Below are 21075 nucleotides of genomic sequence, written 5' to 3'. Positions count from 1 at the left end.
TCCCATAGACCCTCCTGCTTTAGTGCATGTGCTCTTCTCTGATTGATCCACGTGGTTGTGTGTAAGTCCTTGACGCCCTGGTCCTGACAGGCCTGCTGGTGGTTTCCTCCACTGAGGCAGTCCCAGTGGAGCAGTTCCTCAAGCTTTCCCAGGAGCAGCACAGGATTCAGCACAGTGGAGACTACACCAACCCCAAGTGGTTCATCCCCAACACGCTCAAGTACTACGTCTTACTGCACGACATGAGCCAGGGGGGTGAACAGAGGTACTGAGAAGAGCTTCACCATGTACACGTATAGATTAGTGTACAGATATCATTACACCATCTAAAGTTGTGTAACATTAGCAATATAGTCCATGGTGTATTTTCTCTGTTCAAGAACTATCAATGACTCGGCTAAAAGCAATCAATACTTTGACTAAAGAAAAACGCTACTACTGTAGGTGTTGGTGTATTGATTGGGGTTGTAGGAAGGCGCTGTTTTGTGTTTGATCAGTATTCGTCCGTCCTCTCCAGGGCAGATTCGGTGTACGAAGATATGAAGCAGAGGTACGGCCATCAGGGCTGCTACCTGTTGAAAATGAACTCTCGCACCATCTCGGCGGAAGAAGATGAACAAATTCCGGACCCCTGGACTCAATACCTGCACAGGAATAATCTGCAGAACCAGGTGAGCATTTGTAGCTTCCTCGAAAACGCTGCGACTGACCGCGGTCCAGCGTCAGCAGTCACGGCACGGGTGTCACTAGAGAGCTGACAGGTGAAATCAGCCAGAGGATTCCGTCGTGTGCCTTGTGTTAACGCGGTGACCCTTATTGCAGGATGTGCTCGATGATGCAGCTGTGAACAGTGCTGCTGTTGAGAACAACGTCAGTGCAGCTGAAGTGGACTGCCATCACTCAGCAGAGAAAGGTCAGTCGATTCAACAGCTCAGACTTTGGCTTCCTGTTCTAGATGACCAATAGCTGTCTTCTGAGATACCTGACATTTTAGGTGAAGTTATTTTAGCAGACTTTTATGCTCTATTCAGAATGCTTTTATTAACTACATGTATGTATGTCATTATATGATCATAGGGTGCCTCACCACAGGGAATCCTTGACAACGTTGAGCGCAAATGTTTTGTGTAAAATCCCCCTGGTTCATCAGGGTTGATTGGTTGCTGAGACAAATAAAAAGTCTTATGAAGTGAGTGAACATCAAAGGTATGTGTGTTGTGATAATATGTTGTATTTCCTACACAGATGGAGCATCCAACAGCCTGGACAGCCATCCTCTCCAGCTGGACACAGTGAGCAGTCCAGGAAGCCTGCACACCCTCAGTGCCGTTAACACCGACCTGAAGAAAGGTGCGAGAGATCCAGAGGGCCCGGCGGGGGGCGCAGGGAGCCACGGGGCGTGTCTGACCCTGAATGACCACGACCACATCAGACAGTTCATCCAAGAGTTCACCTTCAGAGGCCTGCTGCCGCACATAGAGAAGAACATCAGACAGCTCAACGACCAGGTACCACTCCTCCAAGCCTCGCTCCGCAACATATTTAAACTTCAAACTCAAACTGGTTTTGAGTTTGAAGTTTCATATTTTTGATTTTACCTTTTCATATTTTCAGTTGCTTTCGTTTGTTTGTCTTTTCATTAGTAGGATTTTTTTTTTAGAACTACTTTTAAATTTAAAAAAATGAAAATACAAATGAAAGTTTGGCCCAGGTGGCAACCTCCGGGTCTGAGAAGTGAAGCCAATGCGAAGCCAAGAGCCTTAAACCTGCATTCTCTCTACCAGTCAGCAGGGGGGCGACTCCTCTGGTTATATAGAAGTCTATGAGAAAATGACCCTACTTCTCTCTTGATTTCTTACCTCAGTAAACATTGTAAACATGAGTTTATGGTCTCAATTGCTAGTTTCAAGTCTTCAATACAGAATGATGTTCATTTAGTAAATTATGGCCCCAATTAGAGTCAAATAGACCATAAAGCAGGGGATGCTTTAGGGCGTGGCTACCTTGTGATTGACAGGTCACTACCCCGGCGTTCTCCGGTCTTGGAGTCGTCCGTGTTTTTGTCGTAGAACTTTAACCCTTTTATAGTGTGTTTTCACTTCATCAAAGTTAATTATAACATTTCTGGTCACCTAAAAATGTCTTATTCAGCGTTCAGTTGTACATAGCTCCAGCCTCTTGTGTCACTTCTGGTTGCAAAAAAAAACAAGATGGTGACATCCAAAATGCCGAACTCGAGGCTTCAAAACGGCAGTTCATAAACCAGTGGGTGACATCACGGTGACTACGTCCACTTCTTCCAGACAAGTCTATGATTAGGCCAAACATCAAGGAAAAGGTGATTCGTTTTGGGAGCAGTGGTGCCACAATGTGGCCATCTATATAGCACTTCATGGTTTGCCCCCAAAACGATTGGACCCTGAGGTTCAGTAACCGCAGGAGCATATTATTGTTATCAGTGGCCTATGATGGTGGCATTGTTATAGCAATATTGTTTGCAAATGTGTGTGGAGAGTTGTGAAACTGTACCTCAATCCATGTGTGCGTAATCAGATTTGTGAATGTGTACCAGAATCTCTTGAATGTCCATGTGTAAAAGAATCTGAACGTAGGTACTCAACAAACTGAATGGCCTTTTATTAATGAGTGAAAAAGATTCAGCGTCAAGAGCTGCAACAACAGACAGTTCTTCAGATCCATCTCACGGCTCTTTTTACGGCTCTGACCCTCCTCGCTCAATCATCAATTTATGATTCACAGATTTGTGTAGGATTGAGATTCAGTTTCACAGCTTTTGCAAATGGTATTGCTCCATTAATACTCCCATAGATTGATGAGAGCTACATTCTTCCAGCACTCAGACACATGATCTGCCTCTCTGTCCACAGCTGGTGTCCAGGAAAGGTCTGAGTCGGTCTCTGTTCACTGCCACCAAGAAGTGGTTTGGCGGAGGGAAAGTTCCAGAGAAGAGCATCAGTGAACCAAAAAGCACATTTGGCCTTCTGTAAGCATCACACTTTCATATGAGACTGGAGCAGGGCTCCTATTTCATTTCTACATTAACTCTGTATACATTGCTGGTTTGATCTTCCACATCCTGTGATGTCAGATATCCCCCAGAAGCCCCCGAGCTGCAGATCAGAAAGATGGCCGACCTGTGCTTCCTGGTCCAGCACTATGAGCTGGCCTACAGCTGTTACCACACTGCCAAGAAAGACTTCCTGTCAGACCAGGCCATGCTGTATGCTGCAGGAGCACTGGTGAGAGCACACACCTTCCTACCTGTACCTTATGAAGATCATGGCTTAACCCTTTGAACTCTGCAATAGTGATGTCATTTCTTGGGAGTATCTTCAAATGCTTCATATCCCTAAAATGTGTACAAGCTAAGCTAAAAGGTAATGCAAGTTAACAAACCATAATAATTGATAAAAAGTATTGAAATTGTGTCATAGAAACATACAAAAATGTGTTTTCATCAAATAAACACAGAAGAAACGTGATTGTGACATCATCACGAGTGTACAACACGATGACGCGAAAGACGAGCCTCAGCTTTCTGCTGCAAAAAGAATGAACGCTCTAGCTGTTGTGGTTTTATTTTAGATCGATTTTAAGAGGATCAGGCAAACAACGATGAGCCACGGGAGGTTTGTTTTTAAAGGGTTAATAGTATCAATTCCTTAAACCCAAATGTTAAAGCTGTATTAAGGGTGCATGGTCTCACGCAGGCCTCTCTAACAGCCAGTTCAGCTTCAGGATGAAAGGTTCCTGACAGTAATGCTCACAGATGTTTTTGCTGCGTATGGAGCTTGTAATCTTCAGAGTGTGTAAAACGGTGACATTTCAGTGACATCAGTTTGTGCTGAGCTTTTTGCGTAGAGTTCCACTTCGGTAAACAATTGTTGACCAGTATTAAACTTTCTTGACGGTGCTCACCTTTGAGAGAATGGAAAAAGAATCCAAAAACAGAGGAAGCTATCATACTAGCTGTGGCACAGCATCCCATTTGATGAAACCAGGGCCGTCCTTGACCAGAGAAATTCTTCTAGTTGACAACGCTACACTTAGTCAACAACACTCGTTTCATTGCTTCCTGAAGGGATCCAGATCAGCGTTTTCTGTTTTTTCTTTTTTGTCAGGTCAAAAATGTTTTAGAGATTACGAGGGCTGTCCCCGACCGGAGAAGTTCTTCATCTGCTAACATTCGTATCATTTAGTCAACTAATCCATTAGTTGATTTAATAAACAGATTGGTAAAACTGAGTTTCTCCACAGAGAATCACTCAAAAGCACCACTTTAAATCTGATGTTTACCAGAGATGGGCTCAGAAGTTTCTTGGAAATAAGTCATTTAGCATGAAAAAAAGGCATAAAAAATGACTAATAGACTAAAGAACTGTTAGTTGACTAAGACCAAAAGCACTGATCAGTGGACTAATCGACTAAGAGGGGGCGGCCCTAGATAGAACCCTGCTCTGATGGAGTATCAACTGCTCCACAAATGAGATGCAGCATGGTCTGCAGTCAGTCAGAAGTGGCTGGGCCTTGATTTAACTTACAGTGTAGTTAGTAGCACTGAGAGCGCACTAGTCTCCATGTTGCCAAGCTTGTTTTGCAAGAATGCTGAAAAGAATTAGTCTGTCAGGTTTGAATATGCACTACACCTGCATCTGAGTCTGCATTTGATCTGTTCAGTACTGCTGTAGACATTTGAACTGCACTCACAGCAGTTAAGTCAGAAGAGAATTGACATGAAACCTTGCTGCAGTGTAGCAGTAGCACAGAGTCATGAAGTCAGTTTCACTTTCATAGTAATATCTAACATTAGATAACACAAGCCACCGTCATACCAGACCAAGTAAAGCTGTGGCAGCCAAAACCCTTCAGTGGATTGAACTGAGCAATGTTTGCGTTCTATCGCTCATCATGTATGAAGTGTTAAATCCTAATCATATTTTCCTCAATCCCCTCTGTTCTCTCCCCCGTCCCTTCCTTTGGTCCTCATTCATTCTGACATCTTCTGTAGGAAATGGCTGCAGTATCAGCCTTCCTGCAGGCTGGAGCTCCCAGACCATATCCAGCACACTACATGGACACGGCAATACAGACGTACAGAGATGTCTGCAAGTACGACCTCATCACACACTGTTTTTTCTGTCTGCTGTTTCAGTTTAAGGTCAGGCTGATTGTGCTAATGCAAAGGCTCACCAAAGTGAATCTTTCTCTGTGCACCCTAATGAAAGTTTCAGGTGTTTAATATGTCTATTACACCCAGGAATGACATGACAGCAGGGTTTTCTGGCTCTCAGTACAGCTACAGTTAGCTACATGGTGTGCAAAGGCCTTTATTCTCAGGTTTTAGGTGCATGAATCCCATCTGAGAATGTTAAAACTACTGAATAAAAAACAAAGATATGCTGTTTCCAGGCTGTACCCTGATCATTGCGCCCTTGTAAGACCACTTCCAGAGTAATAAGTACCTTAGAATATTCCCTTTTAGTTTAGCTTATCTTTTTGTCTTTATCCGTGTGTGGTGTGTTAGCGTGTTTTCTTCCCTCTACAGGAACATGGTGCTGGCTGAGCGCTGTGCATTACTCAGTGCTGAGGTACTCAAGAGTCAGGGCAAATACTCAGATGCTGCAACTCTCCTCATCAAGATGACCAGCGAGGTGAGGAAACCCACATCACTATCAGTCCTGTTGTATTAGGGAAACTGTCATAGTATAAAGAACACACCACCATATGCATGAAATCTGAGTCAAATAAGTGAACTTTTTTTTAATGCAATCCGAACAGTGGGATCTGCATTTGCATTTATCACAATCCCTGTAACATCAAAACACAACACAAAATGAGCCACTGCATGGGACTATTAATAAAACATCGATACGGTGTTTTTGAGAATCGATACGGTATCAGACCGCATAATATCGCAATACTCGAGTATATTGATATGTCCGTACACCCCTATTATGTAGCGCGTTGGCCGTTTTGTGGTGTTGTCTAAATGAGAATTGTTATACCTTTTTTATATATTGGACACAAATGATCCCACAATGCAATGTATAAAGATGTTTAAAACCGAAGGTGGCCATCCAAGAGATAAATACCGTACCATCAAATACTGTAATGACTTAGTACTGTCTTTATGCCCATGAATGGATTCATTCATAAAAAGTAGAATAATCAAGTCAACTTGCAGTGGATGACTTCTGCTCAGAGCTTTTTTCTTTCCTTTTGTTGGTGTGCAGGACTCTGACCTGCGCAGCGCTCTGCTGCTGGAACAGGCTGCCCACTGCTTCATTAACATGCGTAACCCCATGGTGCGCAAGTTTGCCTTCCATATGATCCTGGCTGGTCATCGTTTCAGCAAAGCAGGACAGGTGAGCCTTTTCAACCATCTACTGATCTACTGACTGTGGCCTAACTCTGGTGCCCAGCTTTATACCTGTGACTAAGGTCATGGAAAAAAAAAACAGAACTAGCCTGGTGGAGTCTGCCTCCTAACAAAACCTCCCAAACCACTCTGGTCAGGCCTCCCCACACTGTATGATTGATCTGTTGTTAGTGTTGGAGAAGATGTTAGAGGGATCCTGCCAGGTCCAACTTCTTTGAGCTGAAAGGTCATGAAGACAAAATATGGCGTGAGTTCAGTGCTCCGTTATGAAACCTGACAATGGGGTATGATAATAAATCTGTTGTTGTCCTCCTTGTGCATCTCCTCATGTTCTGCTCCTTGTTGATCGCCTTACGCCCCTCACCACCTCTTCTCTCTCCCGTCCCTCGCCCCCTCTCTACGGTCTCTTCATATAGAGGAGGCACGCACTGCGCTGTTACTGCCAGGCCATGCAGGTGTACAAGGAGAGGGGCTGGTCTCTGGCGGAGGACCACATCAACTTCACAATCGGCCGTCAGTCCTTCACACTCGGTCAACCAGAGAGCGCCGTAACAGCCTTCAGACAGATCCTGACTAATGACAGCAGGCAGACGGCCACACAGCAGGGCGCCTTCCTCAGAGAATACCTCTATGTCTATAAGGTAACCCACACATCGACGTGGGAGTTCCCCCCGAGGCTCCATTCTCACACCTCTTCTCCTGAACACGACACAAACGCAAAATAACCCAAGTTTTGTGTGTGTGTGTGTGTGTGTGTGTGTGTGTGTGTGTGTGTGTGTTTTCCCAGAGTGTGATAGTGGGGAATGAAGACAGCCTCCCCCAGCTGCCTCTGCCCTGCATCCACAGCTCAGCCACGAGGGTCTACTTCGGACATGAACGCCGCCTCGCAGAAGGTAACACACTGATGATGAGTCATCTGTCATCTCCTCCCAGCTTGACTCAATCTAAAGAAAAGAATGGTGATTTGGGTACATGCTCTGACACACACACAGACGCACCACTGAGAGTCGCAGCTGTAAGCTTTATCTAAAGCCCCTTTCAGACATGCACCCCTTTACCTCCATCTGATCGAATCGTGTTAAAATATGATGAAATGATGTTTATCAGTGGATTCACTGTGGGAAGCAAGGGCACTCACTATGCTCATTAACTTTTCCACTACAGGGGGGTCTTTAGGGGGAGATAGAAGGTCAGCAGAGTAGTCACATTAAAGTGGTGTACACCATCTGAAAGCTGGGAACCTGAAGATTGACTGTGTGTCAAGTTGGTATAGTCATAAATCAGAAATAAAAAAACAAAATTCATTCATCAATTAGAGTATATTGTGAAAGTGTATAGGGGTTTAGAACATTATAGTAGTGCGCTATTATGTCTCTTAAGTTGATACCATTTGTTACACAGATTTGGTGCTAAATTTAACAATTTTTTCCACCTTTGTCATTCACATATCTTGAGGTCAGAGGTCAAGGGACCCCTTTTGAAAACGGCCATGCCAGTGTTTCCTCGCCAAAATTCAGTCCAACTTCAGAGTGTTATTTAGCCTCCTTCCCTACATACTTACAGAACATGTCTTCTCTCCTCTTCTCTCTCCTCCTCCCTTTCCTCTTTCCTCTCCTCTTCTCTCTCCTCTCCTCTTCTCTCTCCTCTTCTCTCTCCTCTTCTCTCACCTCTTCTCTCTCCTCTTCCCTCTCCTCTTCTCTCTCCTCTTCTCTCCTCTTCTCTCTCCTCTTCTCTCTCCTCTTCCCTCTCCTCTTCTCTCTCCTCTTCTCTCTCCTCTTCTCTCCTCTTCTCTCCTCTTCTCTCTCCTCTTCTCTCTCCTCTTCTCTCCTCTTCTCTCCTCTTCTCTCCTCTTCTCTCCTCTTCTCTCTCCTCTTCTCTCTCCTCTTTTCTCTCTCCTATTCTCTCTCCTCTTCCCTCTCCTCTTCTCTCCTCTTTTCTCTCCAATTCTCTCCTCTTCTCTCCTCTTCTCTCCTCTTCTCTCTCCTGTTCTCTCCTCTTCTCTCTCCTCTTCCCTCTCTTCTCTCTCCTCTTCCCTCTCCTCTTCCCTCTCCTCTTCTCTCTCCTCTTCTCTCTCCTCTTCCCTCTCCTCTTCCCTCTCTCCTCTTCCCTCTCTCTCTCTCTCTCTCTCTCTCTCTCTCTCTCTCTAATTCAATACAATTTGCTTTACTGTCATGGGAAACTCATGTTTACATTGCCAAAGTAAGTGTGAAATAAAAACAAAAAATGTACATACAATAAGTAAAGATCTAGTGACTACTACTAATAAGACTACTGAGGGGCCTTTGATCTAAGGTGTACTCTAACTTGTGAATGTGTAAGTGTGACAGAGGAAATACATTATAATGAACAACTAATCATCAATTGATTGTGATTACCTGATGTGTGCAGGTGAAAAGCAGGCAGCCACTCATGTGTCCCTGGACCAGGAGTATGACCAGGACCTGGCATCCATGTGGTGCCACCTAGAGGAGCAGCTTGTGGCTGCCACCAGCAGGGGGACTGTCCCAGCGGGCTTCCAGCCCACCCAGTGCTGCCTGAACAGCCAGACAGACAACCTGCGCTGCCCACTGGCTGTGGCAGAGGGTAAGACCTCTATTTGAAAATGGATCGTAGACTAATCCTTAGTACTCGTCTACTCCTAATTTCTAGGTGTTCTGACGTACGGCCAGCCAATCAGAAATGTTCTTTTGCCGTAGTGTAAAGAATCCTAGCACTATCTGCTACCTGCTCAGTATACAGCCTCTCTCTCTGTCTCTGCAGAGCCAATCGTAGTGGAGGTGACATTCAGGAACCCTCTGAAGGTTCCTCTGGCTCTGTCCAACCTCTCACTCCTCTGGAGGTTCGCTGATGATGATGATGATGACGATGATGATGATGATGATGCGAAGACGACTGAAGAGTTGTCAGGAGAGGCTATCACCAGTGAGGAGACCCTGCCTCTATGGGTGGGTGATGGACGGATGCGATAAACACCAAAACTAAGGTTTCCACGGTCTCTTTAATGTCCGTTTCTTCTTGCAGACGACACAGCGAGAAGACATCGCCACCACTGAGATCATCCTGGAGTTTCTTATGGGTCCAGAGGAGACCAAAACGGTAAGTAAGGTTCTCTGAGATCTACAGGCAGACCGCAGCCACAGTAATTAAGGAGTGTGATAGAATGAAGAGTGGAGAGATATCTGTGTTATTAAGAGTTGTGTTCTGGATTTATTAGCAGAGTGGAGTAGGCGTCATCAGCCTGATGAAGTATCAAAGCTCCATCAACACTTGGCTGAGAGGGCTGGACTCATCAAGCTGATATGCTGTTATAAAAAACATTAAAAACTGTTCAAATCTCCAGTAAATAATAATTGGGACTGTTCTTTCTTTGGCTCATGCGATACTTCAGACTGAACAAAACATCTAGTTGTGTTGCGCTGCTGTCAGTCACTGTGACCTTTTGACCTCAGGCTCGACTCCGGCTGCTGCCACACAGAACTGGCCAGCTGAACATTGTGGGTGTGGTGTACAACCTGGCTGCGGCTTCCTCTGGAGAGACGGCTCCCAGCACTGAAGGTGAGGCACATTCCTCAGTGGTTATTGCCGGCTGCTGTAGCACCACTTCCTTCTCATTTAGGTGTCGGTTTATCTGATCTGATGTTTCATTGCTTCCTGCAGGGATTCAGATCAGCGTTTTATGTTTTTTCTTTTGTGTCAGGTCAAAATGTTTTAGAGAATACGAGGGCTGTCCCCGACCGGAGAAGTTCTTAATCTAATAACATTCGTACCATTTAGTCGACTAATCCATTAGTTGATTTAATCGACAGATCTGTAAAACCGAGTTTCTCCACAGAGAATCACTCAAATGCACCACTTTAAATCTGGTGTTTACCAGCGATGGGCTTCGATGTTTCTTGGAAATAAGTCATTCAACATGTAAAAAGCATAAAAAAATGACTGATAGACTAAAGAAATCTTGTCGACTAAGACCAAACAACCGATTAGTGGACACATCGACTAAGAGGGGCAGCCCTAGAGGAAACATTTCAAAAGAGTTATTCTCTAAACCCACTAACACACAGGATGGATTTCCTCCTGTCTACAGGCCAGCAGACGTCGGATTTAATGGTGGTTCGTGGCAGACAGGACCTGAAGATCCAGGGCCCACGACTGAACCAGACCAAAGAGGACAAGATGGTGATTCGACATGGTCTGGATCGGCGTCTGGATCCCATCATAACCCCACCCATGCCCCTAATGGAGGTACCACTGACTCACTGACTGTAGAGACTTCATGTTTAATAGTTCTTCCATGTTTGTCACATTTTCCTCCTCTACAATCCTCTGGATGGCTCACAAATTCTCCTGTGACGCCACCTAAACCAAATGCAAAAGACAAATCAAAGGTTATGCCAATGCTGCCTGTTTATCGACTGTGTTTGTGTGTGTCAGGTCTTCTTCCTGCAGTTTCCCACTGCTCTGCTGTGTGGTGAGATCAGGAAGGCCTACGTCGAGTTCTGTAACGTCAGCGGCGTTGCTTTGTGCGGCCTCCGAGTGGCGTCCACACACCCAGATTTCTTCACCTTCGGCAGCCAGAACACTACTCCCCTCACGCCCGTCAGCCCGACCTCAGCCGAAAACTGCTCCGCCTATAAAACCATGGCCACGTCCCGGCACCCGGGCTCAGTGGCAGCTGAGGTGTTGGTCTCAGCGAAGGATTTCAGCCAGCCGTCTGGTGTGATGGAGATCCCGATAGATGGTAGCACGCTGCAGCCGGGGGAGACCACACAGCTGCCTCTCTGGCTCAGAGGACCAGACCAGGAGGGAGTCCATGAAATCAACTTCCTGTTCTACTACGAGAGCACAGAGAAAGGAATGAAAATCAGGTACATAAAGTATGATTTATAGGTACAAAATATACACATTAGCAGCCTGAATCACAAAGGAAAACCACTTATAATAAATGTCATTAATATGGAATATGTTTAAGGAACAGGAAATCAGGTTTCAGGTTTCAGGAATAGGATCAGGATCAGGATCAGGTTTAGGTTTCAACTACCTCATTGTGGTACACTTTATGGCGGCCCATAGTAGGGTTGGGAGATGTGGGAGTTCACACCAGCTGCCTTTCTGCTGCTGCTGTCAGCCCTTTCTTTCTACATAGAGTTTGCCTTTCATAATGGCCGTTTCATTTAATTATAAATGTTATTTATATTTATTTTGACAGAGAAAGGTTAAGAAGTGTGTGGTTATTTGTAAATAATAGTAATAATCCACCATTAAAACCCCGTACTATATTCATTCATGGAGCTCTGCAAGTCACTGCATGTTCTACAACACTGTCTGTCCTGCACATATTTCAGAATAAAAGCCTTGTGTTAACAAATGAAGGAATTCTATCCACAGAAAAAACGCCAGAGGGCTTTTATTTTGAAATAAAAGCAGGAAGTGTTGATTTAAAAATAAATCTGTACTTTTTTTCATGTCCGTGACGTATTCTACAGATGTCTAGACATTCAAACTGTAGTAATGTTGCTGATATGATGTCAATATACAGTCAATGGATCCCTTTTAAGTCGCACGTCTCACGCTGGCTGTGTGGCTGCTCTAACCTGTTAATACGGACGCCGAAATAATAAAACAACAGGTAACGCAGCGGCCACGCGGCCGGTCTGGACAAGCCGTAATAAATAAACAAAAGAAAAGAAATAGTCTTCCACCTACTTCCTTATTAAACAAAAAAATACAACCGTACACAGTCTGAATTCAGGTTTCTCTCTCAGACCAAACTAAGACTGGCTTCATTGCCTTGTTAACTCATCGTAAAACTGGACAGACACAAAATAAAACTCACCAAACACGTCTTACCTGGTCTTTCCACTCCTCCAACAACCAACAACTCTGGTTTGATCAAAAATAAACCTGAGAATTCACAGAGTAAGATGTGAATATATGCCGGCTCTAAATGAATTAAAATAGCTGAGGTCTGTTTTGTTGACACTAACCCTCCTCTTTCTCCTCTCTCTTCATGGGAAGTCATCGGGTGTTGCGTCACACAGTGTTCATCTGTGCCAGTCGCTCTCTGAGTGTGCAGGCGTCGGCCTGCCGCAGCAGCGTTCCTCCACATCACAGCCTGGATGACAAAAGCAGCGGTGGAACGCTGGTCTTCATTGATGTGGAGAACATCAACACGGTGAGATGCTCAGCATGCCACACCGCCTCCAGTACACACTTACAGTATGCAGCCTTTTTGTTGAGCAACCTTTTAATCTGCCTCCTGTGGGCTCCCAGAGTGAAGCTGGTGTGCGCGAGTTCCACATCATCCAGGTGTCCAGCAGCAGTCAACACTGGCGCCTCCACAAGTGTATCAACCCAGCCAAGGATAAAGGTGTGTTAGTCATCTGTGCTTCAACTCTTTCATGGTCTCTTTCAGTTTATCCTTTTATTCTTTATTATGCACATCCGTATGTAGCAGTGTGAGTGGTGAACACAGCTGTGGTCTCCATTTCAGCAGAACCTCCAGTCTGCACTGAATTCACTACCTGTTTTCCCCAAACCCTCTTAGTTTTTAATATTACAGGACCCTTGTTTTCCACCCTGACACCCTGGTTGTTGTAACTCCGTTAGCTACTAGTGGCCAAAGCCTGTTAGATGTCCGTATCAATCACAGCTCCTCTCCGTCTACCCTCTTCCCCCTCCAGACTGTAAACTCACCAGCAGAGAAAGAGCCAAGCTGTGTTTCAGGGCCACACGATGCAAGCCCCACCAAGGTACTTCATATAAATAAAAAAAACAACATCATCAGTCTACTCTCATTAGATTTAGGGCTTTTAGAATAAGCACTGATTTGCCTTTGTTTTGTCTGTTTCTAGCTTCCTCGGGTGTCGTTGAGAAATACACTTTTGCAGACCTGAATCTGGGAAATGAACGGGTAACTGGAAAGCAAAAATGTTGTCGTCAGTTTAATTTGTCCGACTGAATGTATGTTCTCATTTTGATTCTTTTGTTATAGGCCTGTCACAATATCTACTTTTGTTGGAAATAATTGCGATGATCAATAATATTCTCATTTTAAGCCACTGATATGATGATAATATAATAGTATAATAATGCAAGTACAACCTTTCCAAAAAGCAATGAAGTTTTAATTCTTAAGAATATTCAGACATTGGAATTGGAAATTTTTTTTTTAAATATTCTAAATAATAAAACATAAATAAAATGAAACAACACAACCAAAACAATGCAAGAGCATTTCAACCCGCAATAATTAGCAACATTAGCATTCAGTCATGTTCATGTCTACCTGATGAATGTAAGTCCAATATTCACTGTCTTGAGCTGCAAAGTGCTCCACTATGTTCACCAGCTAGTCTCTAACTGTGTCTGTCTGCTGGTTGCTAGTGGTTACAGTGGCTTTTTAGCTGCCTGCTGCAGCTTAAAAGATGCTGACAAGTGCGGGGAGAGTGAACCAGAATAGTAAAGCTGTGGATCGTAAAACCAGAGCACGTGAGCTGAGAGATGCTATAAGGCTCCATAGAGCTGAGGGGAAGTGCAGAGTTTGGTAATAGTTCACTTTAACGTCATCACACCTTTCACATACAAGGCGTCATGTGATCCATTGGTAATATAAAAATATTCATATAATATTCAGTTCCCAGTCAGGTAGACCGCTTTACCTCGCCATCAGATAGCCGCTTTACCTCAGAACACGGGAGTGTACATACAAAACCACTCCGAACTAACCCTTTCAGTTATTTCTTAGCACAGCTAATGTTGACTCAGCTAGTGCTAGCGTTCACATTATTCATAACCTTATTGATTAGCTTACTGTGTTAACCTACGTCACTGCTTTCTGATAACGGCTGAGTGGGCGTTTGCATTTGAAAAACCCAGAAAACAATGCAGATCGACTCTGTAGCCGGTGCGATAAACCTGCGGCAGTGCACAACAGATGGCCCTCTATAGGTGGAACACTAGGAGAAGATGATGAAAAGCATAGCATAGCTGGTATGGACGTCACGGTGGTGACATTCACTCAACGTGAATGTCAATGTTTTTTCTGCTGTCTATGTCGACCCACCTCTGCCTTTCCCTTCACCTCTTGCTACTGTCTCCGTGCAGATCATCAGTTCCTCCACACCCTGTGGAGATTTCTTCTTCCGTGGCTGTCGAACATCAGAGACTCCGAAAGTGGAGGCGGTATCATCCAGGACAACATCCAGCAGCAGGAGTCAGGTTTCTGACATCACCAGCATTGTGAAGAAGTGTAATGAGCTGGACCTCAACATAATCGTCATCTGGAAGGTACATACTTAGTGAAGCCAGATACGTCAGAGAGAGCCTGATGACGCTGGAGTCCCTTCCCGATATAGGCGTTGTGGTATAGACCGTGGACAAGACGGTTGTTAGATTTACCCAAAGAAAAAAAAGAAAAAAAACAACATATAAATCAAAAATGTATATGATTAACAGAAGTTTTTAATTCAGTCCTAACAAGCTTCAGGAATCCGTATTCAGTTACAGATACAGATTGATGCCAACACCTTGAAACACTGCCATATTTATCATTCTGTTCATATTTGGGTGAAACCAAGCAGAGGTGGTGATTTACAGATGTAGCCGATGCTTATGATCCGTGAGGAATCATAACGTTTTCATATTTTGGTCTCAGCTTATAATGTAATAATGTAATCTAACTCTAGTGTATATGAGTTTCCATTATGTGCTGTGTGTGTCTGAACAGGCCTATGTGGTAGAGGACAACAAACAGCTGATCCTAGAAGGCCAGCTCCATGTGGCGCTGCAGACCATCGGGAAAGAGGCCAGTTCTCTGACTCCCAAAGAGGTACTGTAAGCGCACACACACACACACACACACACACACACACACACACACGCACACACGCACACGCACACACGCACACGCAGATCCACCTCACCCTCTCTTGTAGCTCAGTGAACATGATTTATGTAAGGGATAATGTACAGCGAGCCGGTCATTGTTGTGAAAGAATCCCCGACGGGGCGATGCCGCACCCCTCGTGGGGACACGCTCATGTGATTGGCTGATAAGGAGGGAGACATCTGATATGTATGTATATATGTATACATAAATATACATGCATGCAATGTCTGTGCATTTGTGTTGCAGGAAGCTCAAGAGATGGTGCTGCTCAAGTTTAAAGCAGAACTACCTACTCCAGTCATCCTGCCCTCTGCAGAGCTGTCCCAACTCATCAAGACCAACCTGCACTACCCCGAGACCTACACACATCCGTTTGTCCAGGATAGGTGAGACACACACACACACACACACACACACACACACACACACACACACAATAAAGGGGGGAAAAGCAGAGCTCTCTACCTGTAATGTCTCAAAGATTTGCCATAGGCTTACAGCGAACACACACTCATTACACACATCATGTTACACTGCACATGGAATGTCTTTGTTCTAGGGATGTCACGAGATCCGATCGGTACCAAGTCGATGCCAAAATTCTAAAAACGTGACGGTACTCGTTTTCTAACAGTGCCGAAGGTACCGTACGATGCCTGCAGGGTCCGAAATTAACACCCGCCAAGCGCCTTCTGTCCTCTGCTCTCTGTGTTGGAGTTTGACACACACACACACACATACACACACAACAGCGCCATGCAGCAGCGAAATCCAGAGATGCAGAGATCCTTTATGTTCGAGAAGAGGATTCACTCGTGGGGGAAAAAATTTAACTGAGCAAACTGAATTTCTATCTCTTGTTGCTTATTGCTAAATCTCTGAAAAGCAATCTGAGGATATACAGTAAATAGACACATGTACACATTACATGGGATTTATTGTTGTTGTTTTTTTACCGTGGTATCGAGAATCGTGTAAATTCACTGGTATTGGTATCGATTACTAGATTTCTGGTATCGTGACATCCCTACTTCTACAGTAGCGCTGCAATACAACGCAGGCATTCAGAGGTTAGGCAACGTGATCTGCATGTCCTCTCCATTAAGACACATTAAGGTGTGACAGCATCTCACCACTTTATTGGACATAAAACTGCTACTGATGCTCTCACACCTTCCAGCTGGCCTGGCGGGCAAAGACACCACAGGTTAGCTGGTACATTAGTTTACACATTTTTACTAGAACATTTAGACATTTCACAATTCACAAATTTGTCTCGGGAGGCTTTACAATCTGTACAGGACACGACACCCTCTGTCTTTGGACCCTCCATTCAGATCAGGAAAAAAAACAAAAACAAAAAAAATCCTTTAATTAACAGATAAAATGGTAGAAAGCTCAGGAAGAGCAACTGAAGAGGGATCTCTCTCCCTGGACTCACTCCCTCCTCTGTCTCTCTCTCTGTCTCTAGTCTCTGTGTGGTGCCGGTTACTCTGACTCTGTCCAACTGCTCCTTGGCTCAAGTGGATGTCATCATTGACTTAAGGCACAAAAGCACCAGGTAAGTTTGTTAATAGATTATGTATTGTGTGTGTGTATATTCACCAATCAGCCATAACATTAAGACCACTGACAGGTGAAATAAATAACATGGATTATCTCTCGTTACAATGGCACCTGGCAGTGGGGGGGATATATTAGACAACAAGTGAACATTTTGAACTTTGAACTTTGTGTTGGAGGCAAAAAAATGGGCAAATGTAAGGATGTGAGCGACTTTGACAAGGGCCAAATTGTCTCAATCCAGTGGAGCATCTGTGGGATGTGCTGGACAAACAAGTCCGATCCACGGAGGCCCCACCTCGCAACTTACAGGACTTAAAGGATCTGCTGATACCACAGCAGACCTTCAGAGGTCTAGTGGAGTCCATGCCTCGACGGGTCAGGGCTGTTTTGGCGGCAAAAGGGGGACCTACTCAATATTAGGCAGTTGGTCATAATGTTATGGCTGATCGGTGTATATCAAGCTAGTATGACATGGTTAATACGAATGGATTCCTTAGTTTCATATGATACCAATATCTTCACTCTAACGTTAAAACTGAGCCACTACAACCTCCGAAAGATCGATTGCGTTACTTCGTTAAAGAAATTGTGGGATTGTTCCATTGGGTTTTGGATTATTACAGAAAATAATCTCTGTGGCAAACACACGTTGATGATATTTACATTCTCATTTACAGTTTACAGTCTCATTTAGACACTTTTTAGCAATATATAGGCTTAAAAAATTCACATGTGAGGTATTTACTGACATATTTTATGTCGTGGAACAAAACGTTAAAATCTCTTCCGCTTGTGTTAACCACAGACTTTATTTCAGACATGTAACTAAAAACCCATTGACCTCCAGACGAGGGAACAGGAAGTGCTAAAATGCTAACTCATTTCCTTTTTTAGGTTTTAGGACTCGTTCCTGCAGCTCTCTATAATGAGACTTATATAATCTGACTTCATACACTCACACCTGTACTTAGAGCTGTCCACTTGTGATTGGATCACCTGTGATGTTAATGCCAGGTGTAAACAGGGCCTATGATGTCATGAAGTGGTACTCCTTAGGATGACTTCACTGATCTTCATGCGGTGGCAGAAAACCAAGCTTACCTCGTAATTTAGGACCGTTGGTTCTGGGGACTTGCTATTTCTTTTCTTTTTTTTGTTGATGCATTAATCCATATTAATATATGTTAGTCTAAAATAAGTGACAGTCACGTGGCTCAATGTTTTATTTCGTAGATGTGTGTATCCAATAAGAAGACACGGTGAAAGCATGTTACTGTCTGACAGTGGAAAGATGTTGACAACAGGACTTGAATTTGATGGCCTGTTAAATATAGTCCAGGTTAAAGTGAACACATTGTCTAAGCTCTCCATCCATCCATGTCTCTTTCAGCCCAGAGTCTCTGGAGGTCCACAGCTCGTTCACCTGGGTGGGTCAGACCCAGTACAAGCTGCAGCTGAAGCCTCAGGAGGTGCTGTGCCTGACTCTGCGAGCCTGTTTCCTCCAGGCGGGAGTGTACAACCTCAACACGCCGCGAGTCTTCGCCAAGCTGACCGAGCAGGGCGCCGTGTGTGAGACGAGTCAGCAGACGGCTAGTCCTGCTCTCATTATCATCAACAACGCCTGAGTGGAGCATCATGGGACCTGGACTCTGAGTCCTCCACACACACACACACACACACACACACACATATACATACACACGACATACTTGTTCTTCTTGATTGATACTGGACAGCAGGAAACTGAGATGTTTGTACCGATTACTAAAATAGAAAAAGGTGTATTTAAATGAAACCGTTTATAGAGATTGATGAGTTTATGGACCTCAGAACTGTTTAGTTTCTTCATCCGAGCATCAACCAGTTTCACTTGCATGTTACTTTCTCTGTAGGACGCCCTCTGATCAACACACAGGTTTACCCTCCTCCAGTACCACACACACACACACACACACACACACACACCTGCCACAAGCACCTCAAACATCCGCTTGTGTTTGGAAGCTAACAACAGCAAGGTCATCTGTTCAGACTGGTGCTGGTGTTAGACCAGGATGTTGACTCTGTATATCAGGGTGTGTGTTTGTCCACGTTGAGCCTCATCACCAGAGTGCTCTCATCACTGGGATACATCCGTTTGTGTGTGATTGGTTCAGTTCAGCTGGACTGGCCTTCAGCTCCAGACTCTGGACTGATGCAGCAACTTCAGATCTAAAACTAAATGTAACTGTGGAGGGATGAGATGTCTGACTGAGCAGTAGTTACTGTGACATTCTAACAAGAGCTGTTTACATCCTGAGTATTGTACACCTCACCACCCCGTCGTACTGCCCGCTCTCTGTGTGATATTGACAGTACAACACACCACCATGTCCTCGTGTACAAGAAGTTCATTTTCAAAGAGTCAGCCAATCCAATCAGCATACCCCCCCCGACCCCTTCCCCAAACCAGTGTATTTAACCTCACCCTATTGTGATTGAGCTCTTGTATGCATTGACTTGACAGCTTTTCTGGAAATTATGTATTATATTTATATAACAAATTGGTTGTAAATAGAAAATAAAACTGTAACTAATGATACTGTATCATCTCCTGTGAGAGACTGTCTGATATCTGGGCAGGGGAAATGTGACATTTTATAGATGGAGAGTATTGTTGTGACTGCTCCAGTCTTACTATATAAAGATAGAAAACATTCTATAATTATTGTCTGAAGTCACAACATTACAGGTGTGGATGCTTCACAGGGTGCTGACATTGATGACCAGGAGGGTCAGAGCTCCACCAACGGCACATTCTCTGTATAATTTAGAGATTTTTGAGAATTTGGGGGTTCTAGCAACCTACCGTACATTACAGAATGAAATACTCACACATAATTGGTATTTTACTATTTCACTGGCTGATAGCAATAGTGTTAGATTCGGCATATTTAAATGTACCGTAAATACTTTTAGGCCGCCAAAATAAATAAGAGATTTAATATTTCTCAAACAGAATGTGTGCCAGGCAGTGTAGAGAAGACTTTAGACGTCATGGTGGGAAATAAAATGAGCAGAAAATATAACAACGTATGTAAATATGTTATTTAATTATATGACTGTATATATACATATATATACATATCTATACATATATATATATACATGTATATATACACGTATGTCGAAAATTTCATGAAAAAAAAGTCAGGATAGTATGTCGAAATTTTCAATAAAAACAGTCATAGTACAGTATGTCGAAAAATTTCATGAAAAAAAGAGGTCATAGTATAGTATGTCGAAAATTTCCTATTTTATATATATATACATATATATATATACAAATGTACATATACCTATATATATACACACATATATATATACATATATATATGTATATACATATATGCATATACATATATATATACATATACATACATATATGTACATATACATATATATATATATATATGTATACATATGTATACTATATATATATACTGGGGAAAAAAAGTTCGGAAACTTGTGTTTGGTGGATTATTTCTCTGTTGTTACAATGCTAATGGTCATTGTATTTTACATCGTTGGAAAGCCTGTTTATTTACCTTCACAATGATGTCCAACTTGTAAGGATCAAGCATTTGTGGGATGAGCAGCACAGCTGATTATGTGGGTAGCGCCCAAGAAAAATTTGCCAAAATGCTCTGCCAATGGTAAACAGTGTATTCTCCTGTTGGTATTGACTCTGGTTTTGAGTTGTTTGGTGGATTGGATGATTGAACTCTCTATCAGTAACAAGGAACCAACAAGACATATTGGCTATTTTTCACTTTATTCATTTAATACACCGTCAGGAGCCTCAGTAGCGTTGGAAGATCCATACGCAGCCACAACAGCCTGGCACCTCCTCCTCATGCTGGTCACCAACCTGGTCACACGTTGCTGTGGGATGACGTTCCATTCCTCAACCAGGATTCGTTGCAGGTCAGCCAGCGTGGTTGTGTTGGTCACTCTAACACGTACAGCACGCCCAAGCTGATCCTACAAGTGTTGAATTGGGTTGAGGTCTGGGCTCGTTTTGGCTGGTCGGAAATTCACGGGAGCAAAAATGAATGCAGTAAGAGATGACGCTATTAGTAAGACTATTTAATGACTTTCAATGCCTAATATTTATAGAATGGTAGTGAAGACATTAAGACATTTTTTTAGGACCTGCAGACACCTGCACACCTCGATAACT

The 21075-nt window shown here is 43.6% G+C and overlaps 1 protein-coding gene across 2 annotated transcripts in view; it reads left to right on the top strand.

Annotated features, from left to right (window-relative positions):
* The window catches only part of trappc8 (trafficking protein particle complex 8), a 29020-nt gene extending 9578 nt beyond the window's left edge, over positions 1-19442 (top strand). For both annotated transcript variants that reach the window (XM_037769195.1, XM_037769196.1), the window contains 26 exons: positions 91-265; positions 518-671; positions 823-913; positions 1246-1508; positions 2889-3004; positions 3110-3260; positions 5030-5130; positions 5567-5672; positions 6255-6386; positions 6817-7041; positions 7188-7293; positions 8789-8983; positions 9161-9345; positions 9422-9496; positions 9850-9955; positions 10485-10642; positions 10832-11265; positions 12416-12572; positions 12671-12767; positions 13081-13149; positions 13252-13310; positions 14504-14686; positions 15126-15227; positions 15534-15673; positions 16759-16848; positions 18244-19442. In XM_037769195.1, the coding sequence (XP_037625123.1) occupies positions 91-265; positions 518-671; positions 823-913; positions 1246-1508; positions 2889-3004; positions 3110-3260; positions 5030-5130; positions 5567-5672; positions 6255-6386; positions 6817-7041; positions 7188-7293; positions 8789-8983; positions 9161-9345; positions 9422-9496; positions 9850-9955; positions 10485-10642; positions 10832-11265; positions 12416-12572; positions 12671-12767; positions 13081-13149; positions 13252-13310; positions 14504-14686; positions 15126-15227; positions 15534-15673; positions 16759-16848; positions 18244-18478 (3905 nt within the window). In that variant the 3' untranslated portion in view covers positions 18479-19442. The remainder of the gene's footprint in view (positions 1-90; positions 266-517; positions 672-822; positions 914-1245; positions 1509-2888; positions 3005-3109; positions 3261-5029; positions 5131-5566; positions 5673-6254; positions 6387-6816; positions 7042-7187; positions 7294-8788; positions 8984-9160; positions 9346-9421; positions 9497-9849; positions 9956-10484; positions 10643-10831; positions 11266-12415; positions 12573-12670; positions 12768-13080; positions 13150-13251; positions 13311-14503; positions 14687-15125; positions 15228-15533; positions 15674-16758; positions 16849-18243) is intronic.
* Positions 19443-21075: the final 1633 nt, after the last annotated feature.

This window comes from Sebastes umbrosus, chromosome 5 (assembly GCF_015220745.1).
Source record: "Sebastes umbrosus isolate fSebUmb1 chromosome 5, fSebUmb1.pri, whole genome shotgun sequence".
NCBI lineage: Eukaryota > Metazoa > Chordata > Actinopteri > Perciformes > Sebastidae > Sebastes > Sebastes umbrosus.
Note: the sequence above shows the minus strand (reverse complement) of the source record. Positions and strands in the feature narration are given on the sequence as shown.